The sequence below is a fragment of the Octodon degus genome, unplaced genomic scaffold (genome assembly GCF_000260255.1).
Source record: "Octodon degus isolate 3935 unplaced genomic scaffold, OctDeg1.0 scaffold00140, whole genome shotgun sequence".
Lineage (NCBI taxonomy): Eukaryota > Metazoa > Chordata > Mammalia > Rodentia > Octodontidae > Octodon > Octodon degus.
In genome coordinates this window covers 4,259,770-4,273,311 of record NW_004524716.1, presented here as the reverse complement: position 1 = coordinate 4,273,311, position 13,542 = coordinate 4,259,770, and the positions used below count along the sequence as shown (strand labels likewise).

The 13,542-nt window shown below is 39.8% G+C and overlaps 1 protein-coding gene across 4 annotated transcripts in view; it reads left to right on the top strand.

The window, feature by feature from the left end:
• Hipk1 (homeodomain interacting protein kinase 1) overlaps window positions 1-12,690 on the top strand; it is a 65,758-nt gene extending 53,068 nt beyond the window's left edge. For all 4 annotated transcript variants that reach the window (XM_023701792.1, XM_004641685.2, XM_023701791.1 and 1 more), the window contains exons 10-16: window positions 576-710; window positions 3,288-3,430; window positions 4,139-4,321; window positions 4,804-5,007; window positions 6,606-6,847; window positions 8,681-8,811; window positions 9,870-12,690. In XM_023701792.1, coding sequence (XP_023557560.1) covers window positions 576-710; window positions 3,288-3,430; window positions 4,139-4,321; window positions 4,804-5,007; window positions 6,606-6,847; window positions 8,681-8,811; window positions 9,870-10,358 — 1,527 coding nt within the window. In that variant the 3' untranslated portion in view covers window positions 10,359-12,690. The remainder of the gene's footprint in view (window positions 1-575; window positions 711-3,287; window positions 3,431-4,138; window positions 4,322-4,803; window positions 5,008-6,605; window positions 6,848-8,680; window positions 8,812-9,869) is intronic.
• Window positions 12,691-13,542: the final 852 nt, after the last annotated feature.

The following is a 13,542-nucleotide window of genomic DNA, read 5'->3' as shown; positions in this document are numbered from 1 at the left end:
GAAACCAGGGATTGAACTCAGGCCCTTGCGCTTGCCAGGGAAGCGCTTATTCCACTGAGCCATCTCCCTGGCCCCTCTCATGAAATAATGAAATGAAGGTGATGAAGAAAATCATGAAATATTTGTGTAGTAAAAAAGTAGGGCCTGGGGATATAGCTCAGCAGTACAGCACCTAACTGGCAAGCACAAGGTCCTGAGTTCGATTCTCAGTACAAAAAAGATTACATTTTAAGTTCTGTATGTAAATGTTTTTGACCTATGGCATAAGAAATTCAGAAATCACAAAACACTATTTTGTGAGAAGGAAGAATTCTTAATAAGTATATTTATTTTATAGAACTGATCCCCTGAATCGGGCCTAAGAAAGATTTCTATACTTTTTTTGCTTTAGTCCATTGGCATTTAACCTAGTGCGCCAGTGTTGTGCAGAGTAAAGGGGAAAGTTTTGTGTTGGTATGTGCATTTTAGGTACAATTACTCTATTGTCCATAATAACTTGGGGAATGAGAACCCTTCTGAATCCAGATAACCTGCCTCAATGTTTGTTTCGCTCACCTGCCTAATCTACGTTTCAGGGAAGCTGTACACCACTAATGGTAGCAACTCTCCACCCTCAAGTAGCCACCATCACTCCGCAGTATGCGGTGCCCTTTACTCTGAGCTGCGCAGCCGGCCGGCCGGCACTGGTTGAACAGACTGCTGCTGTACTGGTAATTCCCTCACTTGATTGTGTTACTAACGGAGTTTCTTTGGTTTCTTTCTTTTATTTTTCTTTCTTTCTTTCTTTCTGTTTTTTTTTTTTTTCTTGTGTGCTTCTGTTCTGTTTTCTTATTTTTCCAAACCATTTTTTTACCTTGGTCTTTGCAGAGGGCATGGAAGCATGTGCCATCTTGTGGCTGTGTTCTTGCTGTGTCTTTCCTGTCTCATTGTTTTCCTCCCCAACATTTGCTGAAGCCCTGTCTGATGGTCAGTGTGGCTCTGAGCCACTTGGATTCTTTTTTGCCAGGCTAGTGTGGTAAATGCTCTTGGAGTAGCCTCAGAAGAGCTTCAACACTGTTACCTCTTTTCTGCCCTTTTACTCTCCCACCCATAAGAATGAAGAAAATTGCCTTGAGCTTGACTCTGCTGCAGGTACCTGGATGGCCAAAATTTGATCTCCTTGGAAAGTTAGCTTTCCTTTCTTTTCTCTTTTTGCTGTTTTAAGCTGCTAAAACTTTTGCTTCTGTGGAAATGCTTAAGATACTTTTAATATGTTACTTTCCAAGTTAACATTAATCTTCCTTCTGTGACTATGAATATAACTCTTTTTGACATTCATCAGTAACAGCCTCTGATTTGTAAAAACTGTTCCCTTTAGAATGTACTTATAGACCATATTGTTGATTGAAATTAAAGGTAAACTCATTTTTAGGGGTTTTTGGAGAAATGAATTATTTTATAAATAGGTCTTAATACAAATATAAAATATGTGTTACAAACTGCAAATACAGTGTCTTTGCTATTAAAGACAGTGACTATAGCTGCAGTTATAGTAGTATGAGGCATAGAGGAAAAAGTCCAGGAGTCTGAGTATATTTCATTATTTATAACCTTTGGGATTTTTGAATATTTTTCTTGTTGTTGTTGATGATGATGTTGTTGGGGGAAGGTAGAATATTTTTTTAACAAGATCCAGCATTTTATTATTTGAAATAAGATTAGGTAAGCACTTTAAAACTTGATAATGTTGAATTCTGATATTTCTCATTTTTCAAAGTAGCATTACATTTCTTTTGTTGTTTCTCATGTACTCATATGAGTGAAACATTTCTAGAAACATACTTGGCTGGAACTTGTTTGAAAATCTTTGTCACTGCCAGATTAAATTTCTCGTAAGCATAAAACCCAAGTGCAAGGGAGTCAGATATAGCTTGGTTGACCCAGGCTACTTGCTCACCTCTAGTTGCGAGATTCGGGTGTGTGTTGACACTTCTTTGCTGCTTCTGTTGAGTTTGCACTAGCCATTTGCTAAGCTTTGCATATTTTTGTTCTTCCTCTGTCAAAACAGTTCGTCGCTTGGAACGCCAGATTTCTGCCTCGGGTTGGAATGTTATTTCTTGCTTTGTATTAAACTACATGCTTTGTCTTGTGCAGGTGTTGGCTTATGGAAAGACGCATGGTGTGACTTAACATACTTTTCTTATTTTCTGTTTTGCTTTGTTTTGTTTTAAATTCTGCGTATGGTAGCAGGCGTGTTGGCAGTTTATCTGCTTTGAAACCTTCTTGTTTGGAACCAGTGTCTGTGGCAAGTAGATCTGTTCCTTGCAGAAATATATAAAACTGTTTGTGGCCTTGCAGTTTGAAATTCATAAAACAGAACCATATGTACCCAAGAACTGTAGGTAATTGTACTTGCAGAATTCAAGTTTAAGAAGGAAACTTCCAAATCTGTTTCCTTTTATTCAGAAAATGCCAGAATTTCTTGAAGTACGGAAAACATTTGTCGCTCTATTGCAAGTGACACAGCTTGCTAAAACTGTGTATTTTCTCACAGTGATTGTTTTTATATTGAAGTATGTTTCTGTAACTATTAAATGTTTTAGGTACCTCTTAAAACAATATACTTTCTGCATCTATTTCTTAGATATTTTGTTTATTGCCTGGATTTTAATTCTATCATATGGCTGCACATGATGGCATTAACTTACACTTCTTAGAGGGCAGAAGTTTGCTTGTGAAAGGATTTGACCTTCAGTCATCTTCATCTGGCTCCATTTTCTGAGAACTGCTGCCCTTTTAAAAAAGGGAGTAATTCTGCCCTATGTCTTAAAGTTTGAGTTAACCTCTAATGTCTTATCTGATTGGTGCTCAAACTTTAGAATTTCAGATTTTTAATTCCAAAGGTATCTGCTTAACTTTCTAGGGATATATGTTTTACAATTTTCGCAAAAATGATACCACAAAAATTTAATGACAGCTTACCTGTGAACATTTTAGGCTTTTTTTGGTCCCTAGTGTAGTAGAAACTCCTAATTGCAGGGATCCTCATTTTGTAGTACCCCAGTGGCCAGGGTATAGAGGTAGCCAAGAGAAAGTAGTATGTTCTCTCTGTCTTTCACAAGACTTGTAGTACTAGCCATGAGCCCCCAGACCTTTTCTTTTTTGATCTCTGCAAGTTAACAATGTACAAAGGATTTTTTTTTTTAGATACAAATTTTTCTTTCTAAAAATCAGAAGAAAAAAAATAAAAAACAAGAAAAGTCAAGAGTGAGTCAAATCTGGTTCTTTTTCTGTGTGTTTCCTTACAGCAAGCTTGGCCTGGAGGAACTCAGCAAATTCTCCTGCCTTCAACTTGGCAGCAGTTGCCTGGGGTAGCACTCCACAACTCTGTCCAGCCCACAGCAGTGATTCCAGAGGCCATGGGGAGTGGCCAGCAGCTAGCAGACTGGAGGCAAGTGCCCTCTTTTCCTCTGAGATTTTCCTCTGAGATCCTTTAAAGTAGGAGCATTTAATGGGTGGAAAGACTAGGAAATATACAAAGGAAAATGTTACTCTATTTGAAATTCTTTAAGAAAGCAATTCATTTTAGAATATGAGATGGCATCACAAGAAGACTTGAAATATAGAAAAACATCCTAAGGTCAAGATTATTCATTCCTTATTTATTTAGTCTTTTTGAGACAGGATCTTGCTATACAGCTCAGGCTCCCCTTGAGTTTACTTTGTAGCCCAGGCTGATCTTGAACTCCCAACAATCCTCCTGCCTCAGTCTCCCTGAGAGCTGAGATTATAGGTGTGTACTATCACACCTGCTCATTTACTCCATGTTTAAAGAAAGTCTTCCTGTCTCAACCTCTCCAACGCTGAGATTACAGGCATATACCATCATGCCTGGTTTCAGTGGCTCAGTGGGGGCGGTGGGGGGCGGGCATGGCATGTGGTACAGGGAATAGAACCCAGGTCCTTGCCAGGCAGGCACTTAGACTGCTGAGCTATCTCCCTAGCCCAAAGAAAGTCTTTAGTGATAAAAAATGTCATACTACAATGCTAAAACCTTGCATCCTGGTACCTGACTTTAAAAATAAAATGCCCAAATTGCTTTTAATACCTATTTCCACTAGTTTTGAACTTCACTCTGTGTTGCTTCTTGTTGGTACAGGAATGCCCACTCTCATGGCAACCAGTACAGCGCTATCATGCAGCAGCCATCCTTGCTGACTAACCACGTGACACTGACCACTGCCCAGCCCCTGAATGTTGGTGTTGCCCATGTCGTCAGACAACAGCAATCCACTTCCCTTCCTTCAAAGAAGAATAAACAGTCTGTTCCAGTCTCTTCCAAGTAAGTCTATGTTAGAGCTGATGGTTAAAGCTGTGCCAGTTTGAGAGAAGTGTTGTCCAACATTTGCAGAGTTGTGGCATGGGTATTTTTAGCTGGAAGCAACACATAGCTGCCAGATTGAACAGAAGCTAACCTTTTCACCTGGGTGTGCATAGCGGGTACTGGGTATGTCCTGGTCATGATCCTCCTTTCTCTTTGCTGCCACTTTGAATGCATGCTGCCTTTATACTGTTTTTTTGTTTTTGTTTTTTTTTTTTTTAAATTTTCCTGACCCTTTTATATAGTGAAATTTAATCTTAGGATTAACCCTCACAAAATAAGTTTCTTTTTGTCTTGCCAGAGTAGTTAACTTTTCATTAAAACTTTTGGTAAGTATATTAGCTAAATGATGAGATAAAAAGTTGGAAAGCGTCTAAGGGGAAAGATTTGCAGTTTAGGAGGCCAAGGACTGAACCATTTGTCATTGTGAACTTTTCCTACAGATCCTCTCTGGATGTTCTGCCTTCCCAAGTCTATTCTGTGGTTGGGAGCAGTCCTCTCCGCACCACGTCTTACAATTCTCTAGTCCCTGTCCAAGATCAGCATCAGCCAATTATCATTCCAGACACTCCCAGCCCTCCTGTGAGTGTCATCACTATCCGAAGTGACACTGATGAAGAAGAGGACAATAAGTTTAAGCCTAGTAGGTAAGATAGGTGAATGGTTTCCAGTTTGGGGGGGGGGGGTTGTTTAAGCTGTTGGCTTTAGGAAAATGCCTTAGTTTGTATTGAGAGAGAGAGAGAGAGAGAGAGAGAGAGAGAGAGAGAGAGAGAGATTTTGGAAGTTTGGCCTTGGATAAATCGGCCAAAACATTTATATTTCCATAATTAAGCTTTGCCAATTTTCTCTACCAACGTATTAGGTAGGTGAAGAGGGTTATAGCAAGTTGATGATATGCGCTGCCTTGGAATGCACATTATACTACAGGCATGATCCCTGCCTTTAAGAAGCTTTATAGTCTGAAAACAACATAATAGAAGCATATGAACAATTATTAACTGGAATGAGTGATAGGGGATTATTTGAAATTATGCAATTTCTTATTCTGAAAAAGCCTCTTTAGGGGCCAGAGAGATGGCTCAGTAGAATAAGCACTTCCCTGGCAAGTGTAAGGGTCTGAGTTCAATTCCCAAAAAAACTGAACTGAGTTCAGTTCACCAAAAAAAAAAAAAAAAGCCTCTTTAGAAGAAGTTAGGAATGTTTCCTTTTCTCTCCTCTGCTGTATAGTCTGAAAGCTAAAGAATTAAAATATTTGATTATTCCTCTTATCCTAGCACTTTAGCTAAAATCTTTAGCTGGGCAGTTCACTAAGAGAAAGTAGGTAAGTGTAAGAACTTTGATATATACTTCTCTCTTAGTGTATGATCAGTTGCCTTGATTTTTTTTCTGTTGTATTCTTCACTTTGGTGTTAGGCATATCAAAGAGAAAATAACCCTGGTGGTTTTTTTCTTTTTTTTAATCTGAGAAGATGGGATTCACACGATAAAGTAATTTAGGAAACTTCACAAAATCATACATAAGTGAAATTTAAATTAATTTGCAAGAATAACTAAAAAGAATTTAGAGCTCTTTAGTTTAGAACGGCTGTTTATAAGATGGTAGACTAAAAACTTTTCAAAGTGGTCGTTGAATTGATTTGGAAAAAGTAAAAAGTAAATCTTACACTGAGAGAAAGTAATATTGTAGTAATGAAAATGATGTGTGAACGTAGTCATAGTGAGTACTTGAACTGGGGCCCAGCCTATTATAAAATTACAAAAAGCTAAAGTTAGTAAGATAATAATCAGCTAATGATAGATCCTTAAAAATATTGAGAGAAGTTTGATTAAAGACAGTAAAGAATGATTTACAGTCTAGAGAAGTGATATGAAAAGAAATGTTTGAAAAATATTAGTGAGGTAACTAAATGAGAAAGGCTAAAACATAATGTTGAACATCTGTGGACTCTGGAGTCATTCTGTCCTGGGTCTGAATGCTGTCTTAGCATTCATTTTTTATGAGACCTTGGACAAGTTGCTTAATTTTCTTGTGCCTCAGATTGTTCATCTGCAAAATGAGGATAATAGTACCTACTTCACGGGATTGCTGTAGGGTTCAGGGAGAGAGGTGTAAAGCACCTGATGCATAATGAACACTTAGGAGTTAGCTGCTGCTGTCATCACTAGTACCATGATAGGATGCGGGACCATCGCAGGCTGTTACTTAAAAAGACAGTTGAATTTTTACATGTTTCTTTCCCCTCAGCTCTGGCCTGAAGCCAAGGTCTAATGTCATCAGTTATGTGACAGTCAATGATTCTCCAGACTCTGACTCTTCCTTGAGCAGCCCATATTCCACTGATACTCTGAGTGTTCTCCGGGGCAATAGTGGACCACTTCTGGAAGGGCCTGGCAGAGTTGTGGCAGAGGGTGCTGGCACTCGCACTATCATTGTGCCTCCACTGAAAGCTCAGCTTGGTGACTGCACTGTAGCAACCCAGGCCTCAGGTAAGGGGTGTCCCTCAGCTAGAACCGAATTTTCCTTGGATGTGTTTATGCTTTGTATTTTGCTATAATATACAGTGCTTTTGTCAGCAGTCAAAACTAGTGGCATAGATATTTTTAAATAGTTAATTCAGAAGTCAATTTCCTGGGATGTGAAATGATTTTTGGGCCATCATTTTGCCTTTTTATGTTTATTTTGTTTAGATTAATATAAAGATGAGATTATATTTGGTATCAACACTTTCACTCATGGTGGGAGAAAGTAGACAAGACTTAGGTTGTATAGCAGGAAGAATTAGCAAGCAGCCAGATTTCTCATATATGATTTGAAATTGACAGTGTAGCTGAGAACTGGACTTGATAATATTGAAAATGACTATAAAAGATTTTTTGAAAATTATGTCCTTCAGATGCTTTCTTTAGTTTTATGTCAGCCTAATTACTACCACCCTTTCTGCTCTGTTAGGTACTATATGTAGTCCTCCTGATTCTGCTGTTGTATGAGTTGAGCAGTACTAGCTGCATTAGCAAATCCCGTTTCAGCCCGATCATATTAGAGGATTTTACTCATAACTTTCCAATGCTAGTGCTCCTTGTTGGTAGGCCTGCAAGATGAAGACCAGAGTGCCCTGGAGTTCTGAGCGCCCAGTCACAATGAAAAAGAGATTTGGCAGAGGCAAACTGTTTTGAACCTCTTTGCCCTAGAAGAATGAGTACTGCTTATGTGGCCTCACTGAGACTCAGGGTATCCCAGAAATGAAGTTTTGTCTAGGCAGCTGCCTTCTGGTGCTGATGTCACACGCAGGAAGCAGAAGATAAGTTTTTGGTGTTAGTGTAGCCACCTCTGTTGTACTTGCATAAATGCTTTATTCTGAAACATGTTAGTGCTATAGGCATAAACGGGGTTCTGACGTGAGGATACTCTGTTATGCCTCAGTGTGGTTATCCTCACTAGTACTTAAATATCCCACTGAAGACAAGGCAGAACTTCCTGATGCTGGGCTGTTGGATAGAATTATTAGGACTTCTGTTTATTCTTGGGCCCAAAGAATATAGCTGTTTCACAAGTCACTGAGTAAAGTGTACCAGTTTTCCTGTTGGAACATTGAAGGAAGCAAAATTTTATATTCAGCTATCTTGTAATTTTTTAGAATTTGGACACAGTACCTATCCAACAAGATAGGATCTAGCTGTACCTTGAAGTCTTTTGACATTTAAATTTCCTAAGAACTACCAGTATCTCTTTCAGTTTCATATTATCATCTCTTTTTTTTTTTTAAATGTATTTTTAGTACAGGGTCTACAGTATCTACCTGGTCTCATTATGTAGATTGGACTTTGGACTCATAGTGGTTCTTCTGTTTTCAGCCTCTCAAGTACTGGGATTACAGGCATGTGCTACCACACCCAGTCTCAATCACTATCTGAAGCTGCTCCAGGGGTGGGGCCGGCACTGCAAGCTGGGGATCAAACCCTGGCTGCTGTGCTGTGCCTAAGCAGGTGCTTTAGTTTGCTGAGCCAACTGACTGGCCCTCAGACTATCATTTCTATACTTGTTTAATTCCACCCTACATCTAATTAGAGGCTCCTTGGGAGTAGGGATTATGATGTTTATATTTCTAGTGGTTTCTTGTATATGACAGGAGATTAGATAAAATTTACTCAGGTTAGCCTTTTGAGGTGCCTACATGGTAAGATAGTGGTTTTTGTTCTGATGTAGATGTAATTGAGAAAGTAAGAGACACTTGAGACTTAACTCTTGCAAATTACTTACAAATGTGGATGAATGTGATGCCATCTGAGATTCAGTGATGCTAAACCCAGCTCCTATTTTAGGTCTCCTAAGCAGTAAGACCAAGCCAGTGGCTTCAGTGAGTGGGCAGTCATCTGGATGCTGTATCACCCCCACAGGGTACCGAGCTCAGCGTGGGGGCACCAGCACAGCACAGCCACTCAACCTGAGCCAGGTAAGCACTAAGGGCTACTGCTCTCTGTTTTGGGTTCCCCCTCTGGTTACTGTTTGGACAACCCTGCTTTTGGCTGGACTGCTGAATAAAGCCAAATTAAGTTCCTTTGTGTCAAAAATCAGGGTATTCTCTTGACTGTGTCGAATGTGCTGTGTCCCTTCGTTTGCTCTGTGAATGTGTTTGGGGTGCATGTTCGAGATTTTCCATCAGTCCTGTGTCTGAAAGATCAGAGAAATTTCCATGCGTGGTTCTGGACTACTGTATACTTCAAGGCCAGATTCTCTTCCTTTATCTCCTAAGCCATTGGTGGTAAACCTACTGTGTGTTGCAGTGTGTTGTTTATATCAATTGAAAGCTCTAAAAGGTTCACCATCACTACATCTAGGTCATACATAACCTGAGCCCCATACGTGAGTCACATAACAGGGAAACTCTTTGGCATTGAAGTCAACTGGTTTTAGTCCTACATATTGCTAGAGTCTGGGATTTGTCCTCTTACTGCCTGACATCTGAATATTTCATGGGGTAGCGAGGGTCACATCATTTCTGTTTGTGCTCACTCGTTCTCCTTTGTGTGATACCTACCAGTAGTGAGAAAGTGTCAAGGTGAGGGTGTAATGACTGTATGAGAGAGGGGAGAGCACATGCAAGTACAAATGTAAGTTTTAATTAGTGCATGTGTTTTAGACTCCACATTTCAAGAGGGATGTGGAGAACTGAAAAGAAAAAATGGCAAGAAAGAAAGGTTACAAAAAAGGAAAAATCATTTATGCCAGGATAGCATGATTTAATAGTTGCTAACTTGCAGAGTAGAGAACCTGGTGAACTAAAACTGTCATATGTAAGACCAATGTGCTGCAGTCCAAACTGGGCGAGGACCTCTTGTGCCAAAAGAGGGATGGGTACTGGTTGCTGACAACATTCATTTTCAATCTGGGGGGTTCTGTGCCACAGCAGTTCAGAAATGACACACACTGGGTCTCTCCTCTTAACTTGGCCTCTGGTGCCCTAAACCCAAGTGACCCAGTGAGTCCTCATTCCCTTTTTCCTCCTTCCAGAGCCAGCAGTCATCATCAGCTCCAGCCTCACAGGAAAGAAGCAGCAACCCTGCTCCCCGCAGGCAGCAGGCATTTGTGGCCCCGCTCTCCCAGGCACCCTACGCCTTCCAACATGGCAGCCCACTGCACTCGACGGGGCATCCACATCTGGCCCCAGCCCCTGCTCACCTGCCGGGCCAGCCTCACCTGTATACGTATGCAGCCCCCACCTCTGCTGCTACATTGGGCTCCACCAGCTCCATTGCTCATCTTTTCTCCCCACAGGGCTCTTCCAGGCATGCTGCAGCCTACACCACCCACCCTAGTGCTCTGGTGCATCAGGTTCCTGTCAGTGTGGGGCCTAGCCTCCTCACTTCTGCCAGTGTGGCCCCTGCTCAGTACCAGCATCAGTTTGCTACCCAGTCCTACATTGGGTCTTCTCGAGGCTCAACTATTTATACTGGGTACCCACTGAGTCCCAGCAAGATCAGCCAGTATTCTTACTTGTAGTTGGTGAGCATGAGGGAGGAGGGTTCATGGCTGCCTGCTCCTAGCCCTGAGTTCTTAATAATGGGCCGTGGATGGTGAGCACCTCCCTTACCTCTCTTAAACTCCTTAGCCAGCAACTTGTGCAGGGGCCCACTGGAGCAGAAGGCTTTTCTCTGGGGAGCCTGTCTCAGTGTTGACTGCATTGTTGTAGTCTCCCAAAGTTTGCCCAATTTTTTAATTCTTTTACTTTTGTGTCAACATTTTTGGTATTTGGAAGTTCAGAAGCCCATCTTCTGCAGTTTTCAAGAGAGAGAGAGATCATTCTGAAGTTATCCTTTGAAAAATATTTTGTCTCTCGAACTTGATTTCTATAAATGCTTTTGAAAACAAATGAAGCCCACTTTATTTAACTTTTATTGTGGTTGCTGGTCAGAGGGAAAATGCTGATAGAAAATTTGAAATCTGGTGACAAGTGAGAAAAGAAAAATAAGTACTTCTGGTTTGTTTAAAATCCAAGGCTTATTTACCTATTTTGTTTTAAAGCAGCATATGCAAGTCTGTATTTTACTATCAGGCATTTGTCCTCAAAATTTTATCTGTGTTTGTGGGACATTTAAATTTATATTGTTTTAGTTTTGTTTTCATGTTACATTATATTTAATGGACAATTTTTTAAAAACTAGTTACACATTGATGTTGCCTATGTGATTATTACTAAGTGGTGTTAAAAAGGTAGCTCACCATTTTCTGGTCACTCAGTGTGAGAATTTTGTGCCCACCATGGAAACATCAATTACTTATTTTAAATGAAGTGCCATGAATTCTTCTTTATAAATTATTTTTTAGAGCTCCTTTTTTTCTGATTAAACTTAAATTTTATTATTAGAAAAGCCATTGAAGTGGTTATTATTGTATGGTGGTAGTGGTTTTATTATATGCAAAATCTCTTTCTATTATGAAATACTGGCATTGATGAGCTTTGCCAGCAGGTTGTTGGTGTTGGTGAACTTTGCCTAAAGATTACTATGAATATCAAGAATACACCTCTGTTTTCTTCATCTCTCCCTTTGTTTTATGTGATTTATTTGGGGAGAAAGCTAAAGAATCTGAAACCAGATAAGAACGTTGTTGTGTATAGCTTTTATACTTTGAAGTAGCTTCCTTTGTATGCCAGCAGCAAATTGAATGCTCTCTTATTAAGACTTATATAATAAGTGCATGTAGGAATTGCAAAAAAATATTTTAAAAGTTTATTACTGAATTTAAAATATTTTAGAAGTTTTGTAATGGTGGTGTTTTAATATTTTGCATAATTAAATATGTACATATTGATTAGAAAAATATAACAAGCAACTTTTCCTGCTAACCTAAAATGTTATTTGTAATCAAATGTGTAGTGATTACACTTGAATTGTGTATTTAGTGTGTATCTGATCCTCCAGTGTTACCCCGGAGATGGAATTAATATCTCCATTGTATTTAAACCAAAATGAACTGATACTTGTTGGAATGTATGTGAACTAACTGCAATTATATTAGAGCATATTACTGTAGTGCTGGGTGAGCAGGGGCATCGCCTGCGAGGAGAGGAGACCTTGGAATTGTTTTGCACAGGTGTGTCTGGTGAGGAGTTGTTCAGTGTGTGTCTCTCCCTTCCCTTTCCTCCTCCTCCCTCCCTTATTGTAGTGCCTTATATGATAATGTAGTGGTTAATAGAGTTTACAGTGAGCTTGCCTTAGGATGGACCTGCAAGCCCCCGTGGACCCTGAAGCTGTTCACTGGGATGTATCAGAACAGGATTAGTAGCTGTGTTGTGTAGATGCGTTGTTCTCAGTTTCCCTGCCAGTGTTGAAGAATAAAACAGCAGCTTTTCTTCTATTTTGCCAGCTCTGCTCCTTTCCACTTTGGAGTCTTAGCTGAGTTCTCGCAGAAGCATTTTCCCCATGTGGCTCTCACTGTGCATTGCTACCTTGTTTCTGTGAGAATTTAGGAAGCAGGTGAGAGGAGTCAAGCCAATATTAAATATGCATTTTTCTTTTTTAAAGTATGTGCAATCATTTTTCAAATGAGATTTTTTTTCTTTTTCCCATGAGCAGTCCTTCCTGAAAATAGTTGACATTGCTAGTGGAATATTTGCTTGTTGAAAACAATGTAACAGATGTGTTTATACCAAAGATCCTGTTGTATTGCTTACCATGTTCCCATACTCTGAGGAGTTTTGTAGTGTCGCTGGTGACGAGAAACTCATGGAAAGGTTTCTTAGCTGGTGAAGAATATCAAGAAGAAACCAAAGCCTATTGAATCATAGAGGCTTTTGAAGTTTTTTTTCTTTTCTTTCTTTTTTTTTTTTTTTTTTTTTTTTAACAACTTGTATATTCTTGGGGCCCTTCGAGCTGTGACATTGTCCTGGTACTCTCAGCTCTCCACAGATCTGGGTCAAGTAGAAGGAACTGGGGATGGGGACATTCCTGCCCGAGAGGATTTGGGGGAAGAAGGTTGCCCTAAGATAGAGATGCGTTCCATCTGAATTGAAAATAATATTGGAGAGATATTTCTAGGACTGGTTCTATATGGAGATGGTGTCAAGAAGGTGCAGAGCGGAGATGGGAGATTTCATGGAGCCTGGTCAGCAAGCTCTGTACCAGGTTGAACGCTGAGGAGCTGTCAAAGTATTTGGAGTTTCTTCAGCATAAGGAGTAAGGGCTTCCAAGATGGGACAGGTACTCAATACAGCTTCCCAGGAATGTGGTGTGTTTTCTGTATTTTAAAAAATCATTATATTACGTTGTGTGTTCTGCACTATATTGGTCAACACATCCAGGAAGTTTGTGTAGTTTGTGACTAGTGTAACACAATTTTCTGGTTAGTGTGTATGGTATGGTTTTTTTGTCTCTCCTTTTATCCAAGCACATTCTGGTTTTCTTGTTTAACGCAGGTCTGGTTTCTAGTGGAAACATTTTTTATTCCTTATCTTTCTTCTGCAAGGGACAAAATTTGTTGTTTTGTAGGAATTAAGATTCAGGGAAAAACAAAACCCCACCCTTTCCCCTAGTCCGACAAGTAGATACCTTTTAAGATAAGAAGAGTCTTAACTCCATAGGAAAGGATAATACCTTAATCACCTGACCAGCAATGTGTGGCATAAAAAATAACCTAGAGATTTTCAGTCTTAGTCTGTAAATTGACATTTCAGGTTTACCAAGAT